Source organism: Spodoptera frugiperda, chromosome 5, assembly GCF_023101765.2.
Source record: "Spodoptera frugiperda isolate SF20-4 chromosome 5, AGI-APGP_CSIRO_Sfru_2.0, whole genome shotgun sequence".
NCBI classification, from domain to species: domain Eukaryota; kingdom Metazoa; phylum Arthropoda; class Insecta; order Lepidoptera; family Noctuidae; genus Spodoptera; species Spodoptera frugiperda.
This window is the reverse complement of record NC_064216.1, coordinates 5,024,690-5,051,419: the sequence shown is the minus strand read 5'-3', so window position 1 is coordinate 5,051,419 and position 26,730 is coordinate 5,024,690. Positions and strand designations below refer to the sequence as shown.

The window sequence follows — 26,730 nt, the reverse complement described above, 5'->3', positions numbered from 1 at the left end:
ATAATAATTGTAACTAGAGATTTAAGATTCTTACCGCCGTACTACTACAGTCATTTAATGGTTGCTTAATCCATTCTTTAGCAATAGTTAATAGTTATTTTCCTTAGGAATAGTTTAAGTAATCATTAAATGACTCTGAGTACGGCGGTTAGTCTATCCAACTTACCTACATAAATCTAGAATAATAATAATAGATCATAATTGTAGAGAATCTTCATACCTACTACAGAATCGTATGAAAGCCATGTAATTGTATGGAATTTCACACATACAAATACATGTTGACATGTATTGGTTAACAAGGTCAATAATATATGAGGTGCTTTGACTGAGCCCGGCTTTCACTAGGAAAGATGTCAAACTTTTTGCTCTGATGATTTATTGGAACGAGATTATTTTGAAAGTCATTGAACTAACGACTTGTTGTTTGTATAGGAACTGATCAATAACTAACTAACTGGTTTACTTGTATATATTTATTATTTTCAATATTGTGTATTCAAAACTTTTCATGACTAAACAAAAATGTTTTGGTAATGTACCTTACCTATTTATAATTTTATTTAAATAAAAGGAGTTTACAACTTGTATATAACCAGTGTTATAACTGCACATTCGAATTAAAATTTAAATTCAAAAATAGAATTCATTTATGTTGTTTTTATTCTCTTGATTTATTTTTATTTCATCCAAAAAATCATTTAATTATTTCTTTCTATTTAAAAAAAAATATTTGAATATTTATAAGGTTATTCTGATAATGCGGAGATAATAAAAATAACAATTTGAATAATCAAAAATTTTAAGCGTTTTCCTTACCTAAGTATAGAATATAAAATAGATTAAATGCATCACCATAAAAAATAAACAAAAATGCAAATATATCCTGATTGAAACGGATACATATCTTAAAACGTTATACGGATTAGCATTGTAAACAGGAAAAAATCTTTTAAAAAGCTATTTGAAAATGTAGGTATAAGGAAAAATATCGAAAATTGCATCAAACATAGATAAAATTCTTTTAACAACCAGTATTATATCAGTTCTTAATTTAAAAGGTGAAAACCGAAGGTGTTAACAATTTTTATTGACGTTACACTTTAATTGCTTTAGAATTAGATTTGGTCTGTTTAATTGTTAATTATTGATATAAACTATGTGTAGCGGGTTCGATTCCCGTACGGAGCACCTTTTTGTGTGATCCACAAATTGTTGTTTCGGGTCTGGGTGTCATGTGTATGGCAACTTGTATGTTTGTAAACGCACCCACGATAAAGGAGAAAACACTAGTGCGGGGCAATTAAAAAAAATTAAGGAAAATATATCTTAGGTTAGCCAAGAAATTTAGTTTATTTTCTTAGTATTTGATTAACTTATGTTTGGCAACAAGCCCCGAATTATTAGCTAAAAGTGAATGTTAATAATTATTATGAATTTCGAGTCAATATAATCGATTTACACTAGATAATTGTGATCTAGGTAAATTCGTGAAAACGACCTGAAACTAGACACAAAAATATGTTTTTCAAATCGAACTAATAACTGATATTTCCAGAAATAACCGCGTTCAAGCAATAATCACCCTTCAGCTATATTATATAGTGATAGTTTTCTTCTAAACAGTTATCAGGTGTAGAAAAAACATCAATGCTCAGAAATCTACGCTTCATTTACACGATTCTTGGGCAAATGGACCAGCAAACTGCGTCTACACACTAATGCTAAGTACAGACGCAATTTTCTTTAATCGATTTTTATCTTTATTTCTATTTGTTAATAAAGTTGAAAGTGTATTGAAAACTTTGGTATTGTTTGATGAGCTGGTTTCTACAACATTGAATACGATATATAAAGCCGATAAAGGAGTAGATGGTTCACCTGCTGGTAAGCAATCGCCGCCGCCCATGGACACCCGAAACACCAGAGGAGTTATAAGTGCGTTGGGGGTTAGGGTATAAGGGTTGTTAGGGAAATCGGGGATTGGGAAGATAAGGAAGAAGTGTAATTAATTGGGCATCCGGTAATCTCACTTACACAACGAAACACAACGCTAGGATGTAACGTTCTATTGTAAAATATTAACAAAAGACTACAAATACTTTAATGACGTAAAGAAGTGAAGCAAGATTCATAAGATGCTCATGCAAATTATAATTAATATGCTATTAGACGTATATAGTAGGTACTAAGCATTTTATTCGAAATGTTTATTCAATAGCAAAAACTAAAATGTTGACCTATGGACGCCAGAAAATCAATGAATGATACTCGACTCAGTTTAAAATTTTGTCTGTACTAGCAGTAGCCCACTTTCACCTACAGCGAATGAGCCTTCACAATTATCAGACACAGTTTCAAAGTCTAGAGACGAAATAATGTTTCACAACCTTCTTTCGTTCACAAACTTCACATAGGAGCTTATTAATGATAGCTTGAAGATGGATTCTGTATCATAGGCGTAGCCAGGGGGGGGGGATTTTGAGGGTTCACCCCCCCCCCTCCGAAAAATGCGTACCTAGACATTACAGAGCGTAATTTTTCTAGTTAGCTTAGTACATCCCCTGTTTGGCAAAGGTCTCTTTGACTACCTTATGAATCTGTTTATTACATATTACATTTTTTTCTCATGAATGAAAGAAGTTTTGTTCGTTTTACTTTCTTGAACCCCTCCCGATACTAAAACCTGGCTACGCCTATGTTCTGTATACACCAAGTCTAGCTACACTAAGAGGTAAATACAAGCTCCTCTTATGGTACTTCTCGTTTGCGAACTCGAGTTAAACGTCGATCGGTCGGGACGCGCCGGAATGCCGTCGCAAGGTCGAGTACGTTCATCGGCCGTAGATCGTCCGAGATTTACGCTACACACATCATTACACTTTATGTACACTACATATAACTGTGTAGGATTAAATATTTAACCTAATTCGTGTTTTTGGAGTATGGAGTTCGAACGGACGGCTTTTCAAATGACTCACTTTTCGACATTAGGTACAAAATTATTTGGTTTTGGCTATGCTATATCACTATAGAGTAACTAGTAATGTCTTTAACAAAATGTTATTTCAAGGTACAGAAAAGAACAATTCCTAGAAAATGTTTTATGTCAAACCCAACCACAAAGTGGTTTACCACAAAACAATGATAAAGCACCGTATTCAAATTTTTACGTATAAATTTCAAAGTAATACCGTACCTACATAATATATTTTTTATTGCTATTTCGCTTGACGCAGCTGAATTACGTAAAGCAACGTAGCAAAGCGATAATGGTCGTTAAAGACAACAGAAACGCATAATAAACTATGATTATGGACATTGTTAGCAGTAGTTTGTGATGCGGAAAGCACTGTACAAATAATATAATCTGACGCTATGAAAATACGGTTGTTTTGAATGAACAGTACGTTGACCTGGCTGACTAATGAACAAGCAATAATCGAGAATCAAGCTACCGCAAACAAACCTTGATGACATTGGTGAAGCGAGATTAGAAAACGATATTTTGTCTCATTCTGCTAAATGGGATAGAAAAGAAACACTAAATGTTTATACTAATGAAGAAATAACACATGTTTTTTGGCAATAACATCTCCCAGGTGGTCCTGTACGACACGTGTATCTTCAACGAACTAATAGTCATAAATAAAAAACGAGAATTTTCTTTAGGAAGAATGGGTGGTCTAATATATCCAGTGAATGCTTCCAGAACGTTATTAATAAGTCGTTTCGTCCAGAAAAACTGACAAACAGTAACAGTAATATAAAAAGTTATGGTGAAATCAAAACCACTGTTTTAACTTCCTTTTCACAGTCAGAAACAAAACAATATGGTGACTCTTTTGCAATTAAAAAGTGAGGACATTGTACTCCATGGTTCCAAATTATGTTACACGTGGTAAAAATCAAAATCAAATAAAAAATCAAAATATATTTATGGTATAATTTTGATATAAACCTAGATCTTATATCTAAATCTTATATTTTTATCATTTTCTATATTTATAGATCTTAGATTTTAGATATTTTTAGACTTTTTATTAATTATGACCATATTTAACTTGACCAAGAATTTAAACTGGTTCCTTTCTCGGTTTTACGGGATACTTTTGCATAGTTAATAATATTTTTTTAAAACGCTGCTTACAAATTTCTAATTAGTGCACAAAAATGTTTCCTTAACTCCCATAGATCGTTTCGTTCATAACTATTTTATTCAAATTTATTTATGAAACGTTTTTTGTGCACAAAAATTTGGTTTGACGCAAAAGACATTTTTGCATTGAAGTATCAAAGTACCTAACCGTTTAACATAACTCTAACAATAATCATCAAACATAATATTCATAAGTAACTGGCATATTATAAACTGATTATTATTTAAAAAAAAACTGAATTTAAATATAGAACCGCGTACAACTGATAATTTTTCTTTAAAGAACTTTACAATTACGTTTGACGGTAATCTCTAATTATTTTTTGACTCTCACATAAAGTTTTAAGGTAGGTACTTACTAGTAACTTCCCTGCATTTTACTCGGAAGAAATACAGTGCCGGCAAATTGCGTTCCGTAGTAAATCCCAAAAGATACCACTCTCACAGGCGAGAGCAATAAATTTTGCAAGCGAAAACATTAAAATCTCGTTAAAATGCTTTCCAGTATTGGCAATGGCACAAGTAGTTACAGCTAGTAGCCATATAAGTCAGTTGAAAATACCACAAGTATAAATTCAAAAGAACTCGTAGTAATTTAGTTTTAATAGTCAAACCGCGTAATTTAATTGTGTTGAGAATTAGTATGTGGATGGAAACTTTAGGAAAATGTCCGGGTTTCGGTTGTAGCCTCGAGTTTTCCGAGATTACATTTGATTAAGGCTGTGGTTACGTCTCATCAGGCCTGCGGTCAGTGTAATTGAGGAGCCAGCAAGAGATGGACGGCACACAGGCGCACGGTGGCGTTATTGCCGAAGCAACAAGTGCGCTCGCTCAACTAATCTAGCGACCAGTCAATAAACAACACTCCAATCACGTGGAGTTCCGTACCAAATGATTAATTAATTCTTTTTCTTCACATTCAAAATTGGAATTAGATATTCTAATTTCAGATCAAATATTGAATAAAAAAATTAATAAAAATTACTCACGTTTCTTGATCAATTTCATCTTCACTAGGCCGAATACGAAAAAGGACTGACGAATAAACAAGACACCGCAAATAGATGGAATAATTAAAAATTTCTAAAGGTCACATTTAATATAAAAGAATGAGGTCTAATTACCCCATCGGGATACCGATCATACATAAAAGTAAGAATATTATAAAAGTTAATTACAAAATGGAACTTGTGTGTCGTACACGGCACGACAGAAATAAATTACACAATATAATCGACTGGGGAACAGAAAAATATGACTCGATAGTCTGCACGCAAAAACCCATCTGCGCGGAATATCGATTTTTTTCTATCAATCCACTTGAGTAGGTAAAATTAATCAATTAACTAGCTAATAACAAAAAAACTGTGTAACAGACATATTCGATGTCATGTCAACAATGTTCAATTTAGTTAAGTAAAATAGTTCTTTTTTTGCGCATGCGGTACTCTAAAATGAATGAGTCATGGTACGAACGTAATTCCAGTTTTTGTTTGCCTGGCCGCGGTCGCTTCGTACTGTACGGTTGATAGATCGCTCGACCAGTCGACATCATTCGAGACGAACTTGATTCTTGAAATATTTCCCTTGGCACTGAACTTCCCTGAAGAAATAAAACGAACGGTGTCATTGTCTTCATACAACACCTTGGAACAATGAGCAATGATAACCGTTTTGAGTTCCTCGAAATTGGTTTCGAGAACATTCTATGAAATTGGTTATGATTATGGAGGTAAGTGACCTAATCACTAAATTATCATAATTGTTGTCTTAAGTTTCATTGTCACTTTTTTTTCAAGACTTGTATGTTTGAATGAGGTTACCGCAGGTCCAATTACCCCTTCCCCAATCTTCCCAATCCCCAAATCCCCAACAATCCTCAAATTCCTAACCCTCAAATGGACGGCAACGCACTTAAAACGCCTCTGGTGTTTCGGATGCCCAATGCCGGTGATCTGTCTGCTCTGATACCAAAAAAATAACAAAATATTTGTATTTACTGTACAGAATCTTAGCTAGATTTTTTACTCCTTATTCTATAATCCATTAGCGGTAATATGATAGTTTTTTCTACAGTCTAGACCTTTATTATTACCTAGTAGTAGTTTCTTGGTCGTAAATCTAGCTTATACCAATATATAATAATTGTAACTAGAGATTTAAGATTCTTACCGCCGTACTACTACAGTCATTTAATGGTTGCTTAATCCATTCTTTAGCAATAGTTAATAGTTATTTTCCTTAGGAATAGTTTAAGTAATCATTAAATGACTCTGAGTACGGCGGTTAGTCTATCCAACTTACCTACATAAATCTAGAATAATAATAATAGATCATAATTGTAGAGAATCTTCATACCTACTACAGAATCGTATGAAAGCCATGTAATTGTATGGAATTTCACACATACAAATACATGTTGACATGTATTGGTTAACAAGGTCAATAATATATGAGGTGCTTTGACTGAGCCCGGCTTTCACTAGGAAAGATGTCAAACTTTTTGCTCTGATGATTTATTGGAACGAGATTATTTTGAAAGTCATTGAACTAACGACTTGTTGTTTGTATAGGAACTGATCAATAACTAACTGGTTTACTGTACATATTATTATTTTAACATTAATATTGTGTATTCAAAACTTTTCGTGACTAAACAAAAATGTTTAGGTAATGTACCTTACCTACTTATAATTTTATTTAAATAAAAGGAGTTTACAAATTCTATATAACCAGTGTTATAACTGCACATTCGAATTAAAATTTAAATTCAAAAATAGAATTCGTTTATGTTGTTTTTATACTCTTGATTTATTTTTATTTTATCCAAAAAAGCATTTAATTATTTCTTTCTATTAAAAAAAAAAAATTGAATATTTATAAGGTTATTCTGATAATGCAGAGATAATAAAAATGACAATTTGAATAATCAAAAATTTTAAGCGTATTCCTTACCTTAAGTATAGAATATAAAATAGATTAAATGCATCACCATAAAAAATAAACAAAAATGCAAATATATCCTGATTGAAACGGATACATAATCTTAAAACGTTATACGGATTAGCATTGTAAACAGGAAAAAATCTTTTAAAAAGCTATTTGAAAATGTAGGTATAAGGAAAAATATCGAAAATTGCATCAAACATAGATAAAATTCTTTTAACAACCAGTATTATATCAGTTCTTAATTTAAAAGGTGAAAACCGAAGGTGTTAACAATTTTTATTGACGTTACACTTTAATTGCTTTAGAATTAGATTTCTGGTCTGTTTAATTATTAATTGATATAACTATGTACAGCGGGTTCGATTCCCGTACGGAGCAACTTTTTGTGTGATTCATAAACTGTTGTTTCGGGTCTGGGTGTCATGTGTATGGCAACTTGTATGTTTGTAAACGCACCCACGATAAAGGAGAAAACACTAGTGCGGGGCAATAAAAAAAAAAGGAAAATACATCTTAGGTTAGCCAAAAAATTTAGTTTATTTTCTTAGTATTTGACTAACTTAAATGTATGGCAACAAGCCACGAATAGCTAAAAGTGAATGTTAATATTATGAATTTCGAGTCAATATTATCGATTTACACTAGATAATCGTGATCTAGGTAAATTCGTGAAAACGACCTGAAACTAGACACAAAAATATGTTTTTCAAATCGAACTAATAACTGATACTTCCAGAAATAACCGCGTTCAAGCAATAATCACCCTTCAGCTATATTATATAGTGATAGTTTTCTTCTAAACAGTTATCAGGTGTAGAAAACACAAATGCTCAGAAATCTACGCTTCATTTACACGATTCTTGGGCAAATGGACCAGCAAACTGCGTCTACACACTAATGCTAAGTACAGACGCAATTTTCTTTAATCGATTTTTATCTTTATATACATTTGTTAATAAGGTTGAAAGTGTATTGAAAACTTTGGTATTGTTTGTTATGCTGCTATCTACAACTTTGAAATCCTATACGGTTACAGTCATATACGATATATAAAGCCGATAAACGAGTAGATGGTTCACCTGATGGTAAGCAATCGCCGCCGCCCATGGACACCCGAAACACCAGAGGAGTTATAACTGCGTTGGGGTTAGGAATTTAAGGGTTGTTGAGGAAATCGGGGATTGGGAAGATAAGGAAGAGGGGTAATTAATTAGGTATACGGTAATCTCACTCACACAACGTAATACAATGCTAGGATGTAACGTTCTATTGCAAAATATTAACAAAAGACTACAAATACTTTAATGACGTAAAGAAGTGAAGCAAGATTCATAAGATGTTCATACAAATTATAATAAATATGCTATTAGACATTATTATACAGTAGGTACTAAACATTTTATTCGAAATGTTTATCCAATAGCAACAACTAAAATTGACCTATGGACGCAAGAAAATCAATGAATGATACTTGACTCAGTTTAAAATTTTGTCTGTACTAGCAGTAGCCCACTTTCACCTACAGCGAATGAGCCTTCTCAATTATCAGACACAGTTTCAAAGTAGAGACGAAATAATGTTTCTCAACCTACTTTCGTTCACAAACTTCACATAGGAGCTTATTAATGATAGCTTGAAGATGGATTCTGTATCATAGGCGTAGCAGGGAGGGTCTTGGAGGTTCACCCCCCCCCCTCCGAAAAATGCGTACCTAGACATTACAGAGCGTAATTTTTCTAGTTAGCTTAGTACATCCCCTGTTTGGCAAAGGTCTCTATGACTACCTATGAATCTGTTTATTACATAATTACATAAATTGTTTTTTTTTCTTCTCATGAATTAAGGAAGTTTTGTTCGTTTTACTTTCTTGAACCCCTCCCGATACTAAAACCTGGCTACGCCTATGTTCTGTATACACCAAGTCTAGCTACACTAAGAGGTAAATACAAGCTCCTCTTATGGTACTTCTCGTTTGCGAACTCGAGTTAAACGTCGATCGGTCGGGACGCGCCGGAATGCCGTCGCAAGGTCGAGTACGTTCATCGGCCGTAGATCGTCCGAGATTTACGCTACACACATCATTACACTTTATGTACACTACATATAACTGTGTAGGATTAAATATTTAACCTAATTCGTGTTTTTGGAGTATGGAGTTCGAACGGACGGCTTTTCAAATGACTCACTTTTCGACATTAGGTACAAAATTATTTGGTTTTGGCTATGCTATATCACTATAGAGTAACTAGTAATGTCTTTAACAAAATGTTATTTCAAGGTACAGAAAAGAACATTCGTAGAAAATGTTTTATGTCAAACCCAACCACAAAGTGGTTTACCACAAAACAATGATAAAGCACCGTATTCAAATTTTTACGTATAAATTTCAAAGTAATACCGTACCTACATAATATATTTTTTATTGCTATTTCGCTTGACGCAGCTGAATTACGTAAAGCAACGTAGCAAAGCGATAATGGTCGTTAAAGACAACAGAAACGCATAATAAACTATGATTATGGACATTGTTAGCAGTAGTTTGTGATGCGGAAAGCACTGTACAAATAATATAATCTGACGCTATGAAAATACGGTTGTTTTGAATGAACAGTACGTTGACCTGGCTGACTAATGAACAAGCAATAATCGAGAATCAAGCTACCGCAAACAAACCTTGATGACATTGGTGAAGCGAGATTAGAAAACGATATTTTGTCTCATTCTGCTAAATGGGATAGAAAAGAAACACTAAATGTTTATACTAATGAAGAAATAACACATGTTTTTTGGCAATAACATCTCCCAGGTGGTCCTGTACGACACGTGTATCTTCAACGAACTAATAGTCATAAATAAACAACGAAAATTTTCTTTAGGAACTGTTAGTAAGAATGGGTGGTCTAATATATCCATTGATTGCTTCCAGAATGTTATTAATAAGTCGTTTCGTCCAGAAAAACTGACAAACAATAGTAGTAATATAAAAACTTATGGTGAAATCAAAACAAATGTTTTAACTACCTTTTCACAGGCAGAAACAAAACAATATGGTGACTCTTTTGCAATTAAAAAGTGAGGACACAAAGTATTGCCTTAAAAGTAAATAAAAACGTGGAAACAAATGGAATGAATGTATCTAAAAACAATAAAACTATTGCTTTTGTTTCGCTACGGTTTACACAAGACATATCGACGCGTTCCATATTGGATTGTATGAAACGAAATATAACTGGTGTGATCGAGTTTTTGTATAAATATTTATTCGAATACTTAATGTAGTAGCTATATTAACTCGCTTATTCATATTAACTGAAAGAACTAAATATCTTCGAAGTTAAAAGTATGTAGTTTCCATCGTATTTGAATGAATTCGAGCGGTTGATTGAGTCAAACAATGCGCATGATAAACAACTTTTTGTTAGCAGTTTTAGAGTTCATTTTACAGTTTGCGCTATTTAACTTCTCTCTGAATGGGCAATTGTTGCAAAAGCACAATGCAGCGAAATAGCTGTAGCAATAGCATTGGGCAATTTAACTTGCAAAAAACTCGTAAAATTCAATGAGATGATTAAGTCATCCGTAGTGGAAGAAGTGAACAAAAAAGATTGAAAAACCAATATTTTTTTATGAACATGAAAAACATTGTTCTCGTGCATAGAACATAATTTTCAGTACAATGACCACAGCATTGATTACAGAACAAAGCATCAGTAACTTAAGTTAATGTTCCCACAGCATTCTCAAATAGACTATATACTTTGATATTATATGTGTGATATAGCTCTATAGGTATTCATTCATCCTCATAATAACATTGGAAAACTTAGGGATAAAAAGAATAATCCATTTTTCTTTCGCACATTTCTGAAATTATCGTTTCCACTCAGCGTTGGTAGAACTGTAATCCATGAGATCGGTATCAATCGAACTTTCTAACCCTTAATGGCAGAATCCATCCGCGACGAGGCCAAGCAAAACTTTTACCCATTTAGCGCCAACTTTGAACGTTGATCCTTCATCATTGATCATTTTTGATAAAACCATTATGCAAGAAATTTTATTCTACTTACAAACTCTAATCCGAGCAACTGGTGAACTGTCGTCAAATTGTACGAGTCCTACCAAATGATCGATTTCTAACTGATAATTTTTATCTCCAGTTTTATCAGAACAGAGATAAAACAACACTTCACGTCGAACCCATTAGAGATCCATTACTAACTATATCTCGCTACCACTATTAGCTATGTACACAAGTAGTTAGTGCCTGTTCAATGTTTTATTATACGCATTCAGGCCAGCTCTACACCTTGTTACCATAGGTACCAATTTTACTGAATTCAATCCAGTTAATTTAACTATTAAGCAATTTAGAACACTTTAAATTCATTGATTACAATCTTGACCTCATTGAAATGAGTTAGTTCACCTACACCAACGCCAATTGTATAATAGCAAAATAAAATAAAATGAAAAAGAAATACTGTACCAAAACATTTTCTAACGAGTGGGCAATTCATCAAGTACTTCCAGGGCGTGTGCGGAGCCGGTTTTTTCTTCTTACAGCCCCTATGCGAGTGAGGATGATGGCACCGCTCAGCGGGCTTGCCGTGCTTCGTGAACATTCCGAGTATACCCTGACGCTTCCATAGACTGTCACATCACTGGCACCACTGGCATAACACTAATCACACTGGCTTTAGCCGTCGACAAGCACTCTCGCTGTCAATCACTCACTAGCACCAATCACAAAAATAGCCACTAAATCAAGATCATCCGTAGCCATCACCGCCCGAGTGAAAGACTACATGGGAGAAGCCCGGCACAAATGTAACTGAAAAGAAAAAAAAGAAAAAATGTAGTTTTAGCCCCTCCCATAGGCAGAAAAACAAAAAATAAATTGGGACATGAAATTGCATGTTGTCGTGTCTTCGAAGTTGGACGAAGACATATTGAATAGTTTTATCCGAGCGTTCCATAATGTACGGGTGTTTCCGCTGTGGCTCGTCAAGAAATGGTGTAACAAAAAACCCATTTGAGCGGCGAGTCAGCGTTTTTTGTGCCGTTATATATGAAAGTGGAAGTCTCCGTCAAGTCAATTTTGCTTGATCATTACGTCGCTAGAACTAGTTTGATACATATCTGAGAATACTTTGGTGTGCTAAAAAAATGAGCACCAATTGCTATCCTTTCGAAACGAAATCGAGGACATGATGCGTACGGTTTGACAATATGATCGACGGAGCGGCGTTTTGCTTGAGCGTTGTGATATAAGAATTAATTTGTGATTTTAAATGCTGCTAATTTTGTAAGGAGTCTGAATTATGCCACAAAGGCCGTACAAAAACCTGTTTTAAATCATTTTATTTTTTATCTAAATCAAACCTAGGTCACAGATCTGTTTTTGTAGTATTTTATATTCATTAACATTCATACTGTTTAAACTACAGATTTTTATAAACATTTCAAAAAATCTGGGCCTCGTTTAATGTCAAGGATTGTATCGTCATGTTTCGTAAGGATTTCGAAAATGTGTTATTTTGTGTGTTTACACTTCGGTTCATAAAAAAATTATTGAATTGTCTCTTAATCAACGAATACCAGTTTCACTATCAAGAGTTTTTTTTTAATTAATAACTTTTTATAACAATGTATTTGACACAGGATGTACTATCAAAAAGTCAAGGTTACCACGGAGTTTAGAACACGTTAGCAGTATTACTCGAAGCAAATGTACATTTCAGTTTCAATACAGTATAGGTAATTAGCATACCAATGAAGTTTTTGCATTTAATATAAACAGGTATTAAAATATGTGGTATGTAGTTAAGGATTTTAAGAAGAAAACGCTTTGAAGTAAGAGCGGTTGATATAACGCGCCATTTTGCTATCCAACGAAGATCGAGAACTTTTTATAGCTCACTAAAATCATTCATCTGTTCTATAATACTCAAAGAGCTGTTAACGAAATCATTCGGTGGGCTCGTTTAGCGTACGTCCACCGGCCACGGAAGGTCAAAGCGCGCTCTCACATACATACACACATTAATCCATATATGCATACACAGGCACGTATCTAAACAAGGACAACCTTATCGTTCTTCCGTTTACTTTATAAAAGCAACGTGTGTATTGAAGATGATTACACTCAATACGGGAAAACATACAACAGATAGTATTGTGCATTCATTATGTCAGCATTAAACTTAGCACTTCATATTTTTAGTTCATCTTTCTCTGTCGTGTACCTACGACGCAGACCAATTTCTACGGAATGTTTTTTCTACTTATCAACGTGCCTTTCTTTGTTACCAATCATGCCATGTAGAAGAGTTTACCGCCCGTTTATTTCATAGAATTCCATGTTATGCACTAGCAAAGAATCGACGAGGGTATGTATGGCTTCCACGAACTCGTTTCCATTTTAGGGAGACACCACGTCATCGAGCCCTGAGCGCTAGTGTGGGCAGTTTTTGCACCAACCTTAGTTAAGACGAAGTTTCAGCTTAATGAACTAACTTATCTCCCAGTAATAAAGATAGATGAATAGCAGGATTTAAGAACATTATATTCAACAAGACAGACGCTTCTGTTGTAAAAGAAACAATGAAAAGTTCATAAGTACGAAAAGAAATATAAAGCTATTTGTCCGTTTTCATATTCATCCCAAGATAGCATTAAATAATTCCCAGGGAATACATTTAGAACGCAGAAACGTTTATTATAAACTCTATACTAACTCAAATAAAAGTAACATGAATAGAAATGGCGAAGCGAAAATTACACGAGATCTATCTATTCGTATCTGACAAATGGATAAAATAAACGTGGCCGCCGAACGCACATCTATCAACATTTATTCGAGTACTTCTATCGATTTAGATTCTCCTTAAAACGGCCTCGATATGGCAACAGTTAACGTGAGTCCGTGTGCACACTCCGATGACTCACCGTAAACCAAATATGGAACTTGACCAAGACCCTTGGGCGTTGTTGCACCAAGAAACGGAGCCGGATTCACCATACTACTCGACGGTACTATTATTTTCTATTCAAGTACGTGTTTAACATTTCTTTGTTCGAATATCCTTGTTTCTCAAGTCCAGCGTTTGCAAAAAATAAAACACAGCAACAATTCTCTCTAAAATTATCTGTTTAAATAGGTACCTATTCAACCAAGATCTATCAGATACTTAGTTGATAGTCAATTTTATTAAGACGGTGTTTGAAACTTGTTTTATGTGAATTAAATAAAAAATAAGACAATAATTATATACGACACGTGTTGCTTAATAAGTGAATTAATATGTCATGATCATTCAAGGTTCAACATCATTTTAGTCATTTTTCGACTTTTTTATTTGAATTGCAAATAAAACTGATAACAATAAATGGCGTGTATCGTACAATTTATGTATATTTTTTATCACCTTTGGAGAAAATTATTTGAACAAAAAGCGAGGAGTTTGTATGTATACCTACTAGGATTGTAAATTAGAAAAAACATCAAATAACATTTACAAAAACTCTCTATAATCGCATTGCTTTACAGAATATTCGTATTACGTGAAAACACCGGCGACAGTTTCTACGTTAAAGGTCGTTTTGACTCAACGACAGATGTTTTGACTGCAATAACGGTGCTCATCGCTAGTAAGCTGACCGTCGGGTGGTGGGAGGAGGGGGTGGGATGGATGTTCATTCATCTGAGGCGTGACGTCACGCGCGAGGTCGTGCCCTCGCGTGCCCACAGCTAGGAGAAATAAACGACGAAAAAAACTCACTGAATATCAACACGACCCCTGACTACACTTTAACATTTCTGAACATCATCAAATTACCGCCGATGTAGAAACCGACACTTGTCCTTAATTAAAGTTCGTAGACACTGATTGATTAGACACGCTTTAGTTAATGAATGGTCATTTCTTCTTATTAACGCGAGGAATTTTTAGGACTCCAATTACTCTTGATAAAATGAATCACAAAGTCAGTTTTATTTTACGACGTTTTTGGACGCATGTCGTTTGATTTTAAAAGCTTTGTACAATTCCATGATACATAAAATAAAATCTTCAATTCAGAATTCACATCGTCTAGACTGCTGTGATCGACTTCATGTACCAAGCTACTATTTTTTGGAACTCTCCCTAGCACTCGTCCTGACACGTCAAGAATATTAAACACATGTGAGTGTGTGAACCAAAAAGTACAGTGTTAAAGAATTCTGTAACGTTAATGCATTTATAATGCCCATTGAATGCAGCTGTCGCCTGTGAAGAAAGTCGCTTCAAAGCTGCGTTGCTTTAAGAATTCGTAAATGATGCAGTTCAGAATAAATTGAAAACGGCTAAGCTTGATGTAAAAGGACTCACGAATCGGATCGAGCACGTTTTATAGACAATAGAATGGACGAAAAACATAAAACGTATCGGCGCGGCGCGGCGCGGCGGTCGCTATTGACAATCATAAAACAAGCGACGCATATGAGAAGCCGGTTCTGAGTATGGATGTCCACGGCGAGATAAAGCGTCTGAACTCAACCGGTTTGCACGGCAATAAAGTAGTGCTATAGCGTTACTAACATAATGTTTTAGTGAGGGCGTATCGATTGCATTAATGAGATGTGGCCGCACGTGGGGTCCGTGTGTAGAATTGTGGATGCGATTGCAAATGGCCAAGTTATCGATATAAGGATCGCTTTATGGCCCCTTTATGATTTAGGAACAATAGTAAGCGATCTTTTGTAACACTTTATGGACGCTATTACTGATTGTGTGGCAAAATAGTCATAAATGTTCCGCAGGTTTGGCTAGTCGAATTTTCATACGTGACTCATAAAATCTGGATTCAGAGAAAAAGAATTGGACCTCGATTACGGGTCAGAGACGAGTAGGGTTTAACCCGACAGCGTGTTGATGGGACCGTTGTCCTAGCTGATCCCTTAGGAAATTTAGCGGCGCAGGTAAATAGGGCTGTCAAGGATACAAATCCCAGCTTTGTGAAGAGAATCTATATTCCTGAATAGTTTGGGCTATCTTGCTTTTGGAAAAAGGTATTTTAAGTCTGTCAAAGGATGACTTAGATAAGGGAAATCTGTATATACAAATAGGCAAATTGACATTCAGTCGTATTGATGTAGAAAATTTTATTCAATGGAATAGGTAGGTACTTAAAGTTTCAAATTGCATGTAAATGTAACATGCAACTTTTGTTGCCGGTTCGTTTGGAACTCATTTTAACTAGTTTCAATATTTACTCTAGCTAAAGTCAAAATTGCGTAAAATTCACTTTAGGTTAGCAGAGCTTAAAAATATTTTCATCCATTATTACGAGCTACTTTTGCCTTTATGCTTCTTTTACGGGCACCAAGCGAGATTTAAAAAAAGAAACAAAAATTATCAGTACATTTTTAAAAGAGTTCAAAAAGTTGAAAATTCTGTTAATTTTGTATACTTTTTTTTGTGAAGATGTTAAGTTTACCAAGATAAAACTTGGGTAACGAAGTAGTACATAATTTAAGCACCTAGGGAATGAGCTGGGGCAACATACTTACTCCTAATTTTTTCTAGTGTTAAATAATAAAGTCACTAGATTAATACAAAATTAGGTGTGAATTAAATACTACACGGCCACAGTTTCTTGTAAACTTTTAGCAAGAACTTTATATGCAATCACCTAAATGAAGTAAGAATTTAGAAGTCAGAAGAAATACAAGTCGATTCATAAAGTTTGGGCGTAACTTGAAGAATACAATTAACATGTCATATAAAATTAATTTTAAACCTAAAATGAGATTACATTAGCTAGCTTAAAACACCAATACAGCAAAGGATTTTTTTTCCATGGGGGAAAATCATCCATTAACTTCTCCCGCCCTGGGTGAGGCGAGAGGGAGTGTCAGACTCTTACTGACTAAAAACCACCCCGTACTACTCCAGCTTGTCGAGCCGGAGCCCTGGTAAACCCACTAGGTAGTCCGCAGCTCCGGATCAGACAGCAAAGGATAACATAATAAATAACAACAAAAACCCAACAGCAAGTCACACGTCACGGAGACCGATAAACGATGACTTGGGAGATGACGGAGGCTTGTCGCGATAACACGAGGTCAGACAACCAATAAACCGTTCTGTTTTACAATAACGACGCCTGTATTCGTGAATATGATTTACCTACTCTCCAAGACACTAAAACGACCTCTTTCTTCCATATGTACTTGTTTCCTCGTGACATAATTTATTGCTGATAAGAACACCTCATCATGAACGTTCGAAGTCGAAATGGAACAGACGGAATTGTTAAATGAAAGAGTTGAGAAAATTTATATTCGATTTTACACTCTTAAATATTATTTTATATTTTTAAACTTAGTAAACGAATGCTCAAAACATCGACTAATGGACTAATAGTGCAAATAAATCATCTATAGATGTCACGTAAATCAAAAAGCTTGTTCGCTGTGCAAAAACCGAAGAATTTCCCTGCTACTTGTAAACTACTAGAAATATGTTGTCTACTACATACATATGTTTTCTTAGATCTCTAGAAACTCGATAGCGGAAAGGCCGAGACAACTTTATATCAACCGGATCACATGGAAGACTTTATAGCGGTCGCTTTTAGTTCCAACTGAAGGCCCTCCATTACGATATTTGGGCAAAGCTAAAGGAAAAATTGGGAATGGAACTAGACCGTGACCGACCTGATCATAAACAGGAAGATTAGGAACAGGTAAAACAAGATAGCCACTTTAGGGAAATAACACTTGTTCCATTAAGAATAGAACAACTATTTCAATGATTAAATACAGTTCAAACGGATAATAAAAATTATCGAGAGAAATCACGTGACCAATAATATTAATGAGAGGTGCAAATTCCTCACGTAAGGATAAGATGTTAGATAAAATTTTAATACATGTGACATAATGGTGAATAATTAAAAGAACCTGCTTTTCCGTAGCAGTTTTGAAATGGATCACCTCAAGAGCTAATCGAAAACGTTTCCTTTATTTGGCCGTTGACACGAAGTAGAGTAACATAGTAGTTTTCAAAGCAACAATAATAATTACTATTCCAGACGAGACGTCTTCGAGAACGACGAAGGTTATTCACCCGTTAAAGAATTAATGGCACGACTTACTAATGCCTTAGTGGTACTTAATCTTGGTTTCCTCAAGGGGAGTCGCGTAAACAATATTAAAATATTCACTTTCGTTATAAGATGGCTGTTTTGTAAATGCGTCTCAGAAAGCCACAGATGAATGTAAAGTCCTGCAATCTGGCCAGAAATTGTGATGCCGCAAGTATTTTGTTTTGGTTTATGGTCATACGAAATGATGCATACATAAATATGTTTTCACATAACTTGATACGTGATGCAACGGTTTGGCATCGAATCAATGCAATTTCCTAAGCCAAACTTGCTATCTTGTAAACAGATACTAAATAGGTACATTTAGAGACATATGAAGAGGTCGACCAAGTGCATTTTAACATGAATAATATTACTAATGCACGTGATTCCGTTTCCATTTCCACTGAGTCAGGTGACTTCGAAGAAAATTGCCTTCATAATTCCATTATCATTGTAAATTAATCCGGCTCCGCGTAATATTTCCCCGTTGCGGTGGCAAAACAGTGGCTATCCAGCACGTGTTTAGTGTTAGATGATGTGTATGTGTGTGTGCAACATACATAAGTTATTGCGTATCTGAGTAGTCGAGCGGACGGGGGGCGGGGCTCCGCACGCGAACTGATAATAATTATTAGTCTGAAGCAATTAAGAGGCGCCAGATATACGCCATGGATGAGATAGCGGCAGACTTTATAGAGTGAAGAGGCCGGCAGACCCACCTCGACACACTTCTGAAGGGAAATCCGCCTTATGCAAAACGAGAATCTAACGATATGCTATGCATAGGTACAGACTGCAATACTCAATGTTGGCATTGAACAATTGTTAGAGGAATTTTGAAGGGGTCTTCTAATGATATTCTGTTAGGCCATAAAGCTATTACTGTATTTAAAACAAATTACTTACTATAAACGTTAACTATATTAACTTAACATGAAGCAGAGATACCACAAAACTGTGTTACACTTAAATAACTTGGTGTAACTTACAGCTATCGATTACACACTTCTTGGGAATGTATCGAAACTGATACGAACATCGATGGATTCACGCATCCACGTACTACGCATTAAGATCTGTATCATAATACTTCATAGTTAGGCGTAATATATCCTCCAGGGATCGGATATAGCAGGAAGTTTTGTAAGTACTTGTTAAAGTTAAACGATAACTGTGTAGGCCCGCGGCTATATTCGTGCAAATCTCTTAGTTCCCCAACTCCTGGAGTGCCATAATAGTACTAATCCAATTCCAGTTCAGTTTGAAATTCCATCTAAATTGTTATAACAGTTACAGAGAAATGAATTACAAACACTCCAACGCGAAAAGCATTTGATTTCAATCCGACCTTATGGAGTGCTACACAAGTGGTTTTGTATTCGGTTTCGAGAAAAGATTCTATTGCTAGAACGAGAGATAAAATAACTACGTTTACTAGTTCAATTTTAAAACAGTTGCCAGTTCTTTTAGATTCATTAGGCCAAGTTATCGTGAAACTACTGTTTCACGAATAAGCAAACAATTTTCTCAGTGTGGAAAATTTACTACGAAGTATTGTTAACAAGTATACGGGTTTGCGTGACTTGGTACATTACTTGTGCGTCGCTGGTATGTATTGTATATCATTTGCGTTTTTCTGTATTATTAAATAGAAAACGTTTGAGACAACATGCCCGTGCTAACAAAGGGAAAGTTTTGTTAAAAAGTATTCATTAATTTACGTCTTAATTAAAAACGTTGGCCTCTTCTTTATTGAGCTTGGGCTTATAAAGTTTATTACCAGTAAAAAATAAGAAATTTGAATTTACTCATCACTCCTCTCAAAATTCACTTCATTTCTTGAGTACCAAACGCTTCATTACTCTTTGCTCATGACATCACAACATAACAAACACTGATAACAATTCAAACACAATCAAAATACAAGTCACAATCACGCCCTCCGCTGTCACAGTGCCATCCAAAGCCTTAGAAAAAGTGTTTGTAAACAATTTTGCTCCATCGTCAATTTGCTCAAGGGAAACTCGTAAGGTTCTGATGAAACAAATAATCGACGCCCTCAAACGCTACACTGCCATCAAAAATCACTTAAGGCCAATAGAAAGATCATCAAACAACATTTTCCTTGAAACGCGCGAATAATATCTTTATCAATATTTACAGAGATGTTCATAGTAATAAAAGTTAATCGCTCAGTCAATTAAACCGGAGTCCGAGCCAAATTGTCAATTATCATTTGCGTTACATTGTCTTGAATGGTTCTAAGACTCGCGAGGGGCCTATCCATCCTTAATTGTTCCACGACTAAATTCCTATTGGAGTTTCTATGATGGTCGTTCATAATGGTGTCATATTGTTTGAATGGACACTTTGTCTTGTCCTTGAATTAATTTGTATTGTTACTCTTTAAGTGCAATAGTTTTAGCTTCCGCACCGACAGGCTTTTCTAGAAGTCATGCTTTGAATTCATAATATTGTCTAGTTTATATTCATACTATGATCCAACGTCTTTTTTTTTCACACAAGTTAGTTTAATCTTAAGGTTTACTTTAAATCAAGCCATTAAATTAGAATTCATAGGTAGGTCATTAAAAAAATATCAACTTCTTGTTTCTTATTCTAAAATATGGGCAAATTTATAATTCAGTCAGTCTAAGTGTCTTACCGAATCAGGGTATTATTCTTCCCATCGTCTTGATACGCCAATTCCAATAAAGGGTCTGTCTAACGTAAACAAAGGTCTCATCGGTAGGCATTGATTGGTCTGCGGTACAGCAGTAAGCACAGGATGAACCGAACCAATTTGGGATTACAATAGCCATTCCAAACCACTCAGTAACAGACCCAGCCAACAATGTCTATCTAATGAAATTGACTACCTCGTTACAGGTAATTCCATCCACGTACCTACGTTCATATTAAACGTAAATACATTTTTTCATTATAATAATGCTATCATTTATTTTCGTTCCTCCAAATATAGGCTTAAAATAGAACAGCGAACAATGTTCGTGATTACGAATCTCCTAACCCGACTCCTGATTAATCCTTATTGATATGAAAATGGATCAGGAGACGAATCGAAATTCTCGTAATGTGCCAAATTAGTGTGGATCGAGATAAGAAACATCTCGTATACTTTATCTTGGTGTTCCATGTGTTTGTGTTATGAATAATTCAAATAGATTAATACGTTAAGGTTATCGTTTAAAATACGCCAGTCAGAATATATCACAAGAATTAGGTCTTCTGAGACGACAACCCAATTTAGCGTAGATTACTAAGTCACACGCACGTCTGGTCTCCCAGTGTGGTCCTTTGAAAGGGAGATATGTCATAAAACACACGCTATCTTGTACTTGGTCTGTAAATCACTACATTTCACAAGTACAACTAGGTATACTGGCTCTATCATTACGTCCAACAGATTTGGCGCTAGAATGACAAATTGTTACAGTAAATGCTAGCATAGCAACATCTTTCTTGTTCAAGTTAAGATTTTATCCACAATTTCGCCATATTACTCGTATACGCCCAATATCGATGATAAAATAGTTAGGATATTTGAATTAGCATAACTTCAACCTCGGTGTTAGTTATTATTGAACTTCAAGACAAATGGTAGTTATTGGAAATGGGCGTAAATCTATGAAACATATCGTTTGACATGCGGTTTCTTAATCTATCATAGTTGTCTAGTCTTTAGAGTAGAACTATTTGATTTGGATATCTCATACGAATTCTTGTTACACATCATTGTGATATTAGATCAGTCTATCTGTTAAAATGCGAGAATTAAGGATTTCATATTATTTTGCTTGGCTAGGTTGCACTGTTCTGTTACATATCATTCAACCATCTCCATGAATGTCCGGTTGTTTATGACTGTAATGAAATATATGCTTGTGTAACTCTGTTATTTGTCTGAATCTTCGCATTTCCGTCGAAGGATATTACGTTATTAGTAACACAAATCCATCATCCTTTTATCTTTATCCTAAATCATATGTGGGTTCTGTACTGCATCTGTTGTATCTTTGTATACGTCTCTCTGGTTCATTATAGTATTTTCTTTCAATAAGTCATCATCATCCTCTTTTATTTAATTATTCATTTATCTATTATCACTATTATTATTTTATGTTTCTTCATTTTTTAATTCATATTTATACCGCTTTCTTTCTTTGAAATGAAACTTTATTACAATAGAGCAAAAATGCTTTTATAATGTTCAAAAATTGCGACGTCTAGACCTCAAAAAATCGATCAATTTAGATAAAATAATAATCTGGAGAAGTTAAGGTCAAAAAAGAGATGTAGGTATAAAGTGTATAAGTAAATAGGTAGTTTATAAGATGTGTTTACATCTTTATGGCAACTGATTGCACCCTTATCTCTATCTCGTGATTCTTCGAATGCACGTGGTTGATAAGCATAATTAATGCTAGTTTATTTCATCGTAATCGATATACGAGTATGCACCTAATTAATTAAATTAAAACAAGAAAAAGGATATAGCGATGCCGAAGAGATTTCCTGATTAAACTTATCAAATATTTCCGCGATTACAAGAAATTTATGATTGCAATGCATTACATAACTTATATATATTTGTGCAATCCAGTACATATTTTTACAGTTACTCATCTTTTTTAATCCTTCAATGAAATTGCTACCGTGTTTCGTGCATATTTGGAATCAATTTCAATGTTTAATCCTATTATTGCACCTTAACATTTACCCGCTATTTCATTGAGAAGCAAAGACAATATCTTTGACTCGGATGACCTCTAAGGGTGGGAGTGGGAGGGTCCATCCGAGATATACGTACACACGTCTTGCGTGTGTGCGTTGTGTCTGTGTGTTGTTGTGTAATGTACATTGATAAACCGTACGTGTTAGAATGGAATTGTTTGGGTATGTATATATGTACCTAGCTATATATTAGCATAATATTTAGATAGTATAATGTACAACGTCACTCGCTTATATGATAATATACCATGTAAGTACACGAGTACTGTTTGTACTTTATTCTATTTGTTAGTATACGCTTCTTGTCATAAAATGATTTATTATGAAAGGTTTTGATATGGGAAGAATGAGCACATGGGTTTTTAGGACGAGTTACCGACTAAATCCGAGATTTAAAATATAAAACTTAAATACCGAAGTCTGATCCGAGTTTTGTTGTCAAAATAGGTTGACTTCTCATACTTAGTAATATTTAAATAATTCGTCTTAGCAAAACCTACTAAATTAAAATTAAATTCTATAAACTCTCTAGAAAATAGTATTCTAGTTATTAAAGATGGATAGCATAGTTTAAATTATCAGTAAATTAGATTTTGTTGGACAAGAAAAAGGCTAACAATTATCTCTCTTTTAAATTATAGCGGCTAACTGTTCCCTTTAATTATTATCAAATCTTCACAAGGCCCTTAGGAGCCCATACCATAACGAAAACAACATTAATATCACGCTAATATAACCTTTATTTATAACCCCAAAAAGATCAGTCGACTTGACAACAAAGGTCTAATATTTTGACCTGTTTTATTTATAATAGCTTCGAAGCATGTCTTTGAAAATGTAGATCATTTTATACATAATCTTATTAGGTTTTATACTTCATTAAGGGGGTATTTTGGAAGAACATTTTAATAGCTGAACTGACAGTGGGATTTGTGGGTTAAGCGCTTGTGGAAGGTCTAGAAAATTAGTGTTTTCATTACATATTGCTGTTTTACATCAAAGTGATAAGTTACACATCAGTTAACCTGTTGAATGGGCGATAATAGGGTTGAAATACTAGAAAAAGAAGGAATGATATAGAGAGGTTAATGCGATATTTTTGAATAGGTGAAAATATTTCACGTTTATTTTTATGTTAGAAACTTTATTGCAAATTCACAGTATCTATGACACTATGACATTATCTTCAATTTATGACAAAATCTATTACACAATAGTAAATAAACGCTATGTCAAAAAACATTCAAATTAGAATTTTGGAAAGGTGATATTTAGTATCAAAGTCGCCCAATCCGGTTTGGTGACTGATATAAAAATTTAAAAACTAATTTATGCATTACTACATAGTGCATACACATTTGAATGACCAATAACTGTTTACTAGTACAATATAACTAAATTATATTGCTCAAGGTTTTTTTTAATAAATTGAATCATTGTCTTGTATTATGATAATCTATTCAATGATTTATAAGTAGCTTTAATTGTTGTTTACAAACTGTTTATAAGTATTTGTTATGTAACAGTAACAAATGACAGACTGAGTTTTGAAACAAGTTATAGCGCCTGTTTTACATCTCCATATAAGTGCCTGATAAACTTATATGACAGATAGTTCACAAAAATTATGTTCTTTAACACATTGAAAGCCGTGGTGGTCACCGGTAACCGACATTAGCGGAGGATTTGTCTTTAAAAGTTTTCTATTGGAACTCAATGACTTAATTCAAATTTATCTGGGATCTATGGCTATCCAGACATTGTGAAACAGGCCTTTAATAGGTCGTTCATTCAACAAGAGATTTTTAAATATTGCTAATTAAAAAGTTCCGAAAGCAAATTCAGTAACAGTACATAATTAAAGTAATGATAAGTCCCACTTTATAAAGCAACGAAAAAATCACTGAACAAGAAACCTTAGAAAGTTAGAACAAAATCAAATGATAGAAGCAAGTAAACCAAGATGGAAATAAAACGAAAATGTTTCGTGTGCGTATCATTGTCCGCAAATCGTAAAAGACGAAAGGGAAAAAGGGTTCCGTTGATGCTCGTAAACATTGGATTTACAACTGTCACACAATGCATTAAAGAAAATGTCTTCAAACCATTCCGTTTGAACTCAGAACTGTTGCTATGGTCTTTACTTAGGTGAACAGTGAATTACTGAGAACCCAAAATAATGCAAATTGGTAAACTCACATTACTTTAACTCATTACGTGTGCTATCTCGCTTGCCACATGGTCCAAATGCTGGCTTATGTTTACAAAGGCTCTCGGACCTCCGAAAGGAACTTTGGTCTCCTCAATTAAACAAGCATACATTGGCAATTTTAAATTAATCTTGTTTGCAAAGGACTCCAACCAAAAACTAGTAGTTATAATTTTATTCAAAAAACCTGACTCAATAGACTATCAAGTAGTTTAATGTTTATGTGATTTTTATAACAAATACTTATTAGTGGATACTTTTAATTTATTATATTATTTAAATGAACTAGAACAATTTACGAAAGCAACTTAACAAACTGGGCAATAAAAACAAAACGCTGTTGAAGAATTGTGTTAAAAAGATAAACGTCGGCACAGTGTCAGTCTCGCTTGACCAAACAACTATGAATCATGTATCATTTGTGATAGAGGGGACGTAAGTGAACCAGAAGTGGAATCAAACTCGTAACATTCAGACCTTATTCCTTATCACGATTCTAATTAGAAATAATCCTTCGCTAGGGACTAAGTACGCGGCCAGTGCATGCAATAATGCATAAAGGCTCACGTAATAAATGCTGTATTATGTTTGTGCTAAAATGCACGTACTGAACGCCAACACTATGGGCTGATGTGTATGTTTGTGTGCACACATACCTACTTGCACACCACATGTATGCGCGACGATACGAATATCGTTTGTTTTTTTTTCGAAAACTAATTTTTGCACCGTATTGGGTAATTAACAGCCACAGTTCAATATGAAACACACTGATCAATTAAATTAATAGGTCTTCTTACTTATATCTAGAGTTTAGAACAAACACAGCCAAGCTTATATCGTAAATCAACCGGGGTCATACTTACAGATAACGTTTCTCGGATACAACTGTTGGAGGTTAACAACAAAAATCCATCAACAAAAACACAAGAGACGTGATGCAGGCGTGCTGCACACACAGCGGACGTTAACCCGGCTCCGGCGGGCTGCGTTTCGAAAACTTCGCCGTCAAGCGTTTAGAGAATATTCAAAAATAGACCGACTGACTCGTATAAACACGCAACAATGATCGCTCGCACGTTTTACTTTACGACACGACTCGAAATTCGAAACGAAAGCGATCCGCGGCCATCGGATCCGTCCGGAATCGCTTTGAAAAGTTTCCAGTGCACAAAGTTATTGGGATCGCGAACTAGGGCTCTACGCGACAAGAGCGCGGCAGCCCCGTGGCGCTCAGAAGTGAACTGGCGCCGCCGACCGACCGCGCTCCGCCGTCCGCCGCGCCTCGCACCGACACAGGAACACCCACACCGACGCCGCGCCACACACACACGCGGCCGCATCATAAACACAGTCTCACTACACGCACGCCGCACACACACTCACTCCGAAACTGATAAACAGCATAAAAACACAACATCACTCTGCAACTGCACATATAAACATTCCATGTTTTCCTGCTTTTGTGTGTTTGACACAGGAGCTCTAACATACGATATCGAATAGAAATCATGTAGTA

At 34.8% G+C, this 26,730-nt stretch overlaps 1 protein-coding gene across 10 annotated transcripts in view; it reads right to left on the bottom strand.

Annotated features, from left to right (window-relative positions):
- Positions 1–26,730, bottom strand: part of LOC118272049 (dual 3',5'-cyclic-AMP and -GMP phosphodiesterase 11) — a 226,378-nt gene that overhangs the window by 116,840 nt on the left and 82,808 nt on the right. For 4 of the 10 annotated variants that reach the window (XM_050693590.1, XM_050693592.1, XM_050693593.1 and 1 more), the window contains exon 1: positions 26,078–26,502. The exons of 2 other annotated variants lie outside the window; for them this stretch is intronic. Coding sequence is in view for 3 of the 8 variants with exons in the window: in XM_050693588.1 (XP_050549545.1) it covers positions 11,598–11,733 (136 nt within the window). In the remaining 5 variants the exon portion in view is untranslated. Of the gene's footprint in view, positions 1–5,635; positions 5,763–11,597; positions 11,943–26,077; positions 26,505–26,730 lie in introns of those variants that run through there. 4 more of the 10 variants (XM_050693588.1, XM_050693587.1, XM_050693596.1 and 1 more) reach the window with 4 other exon arrangements.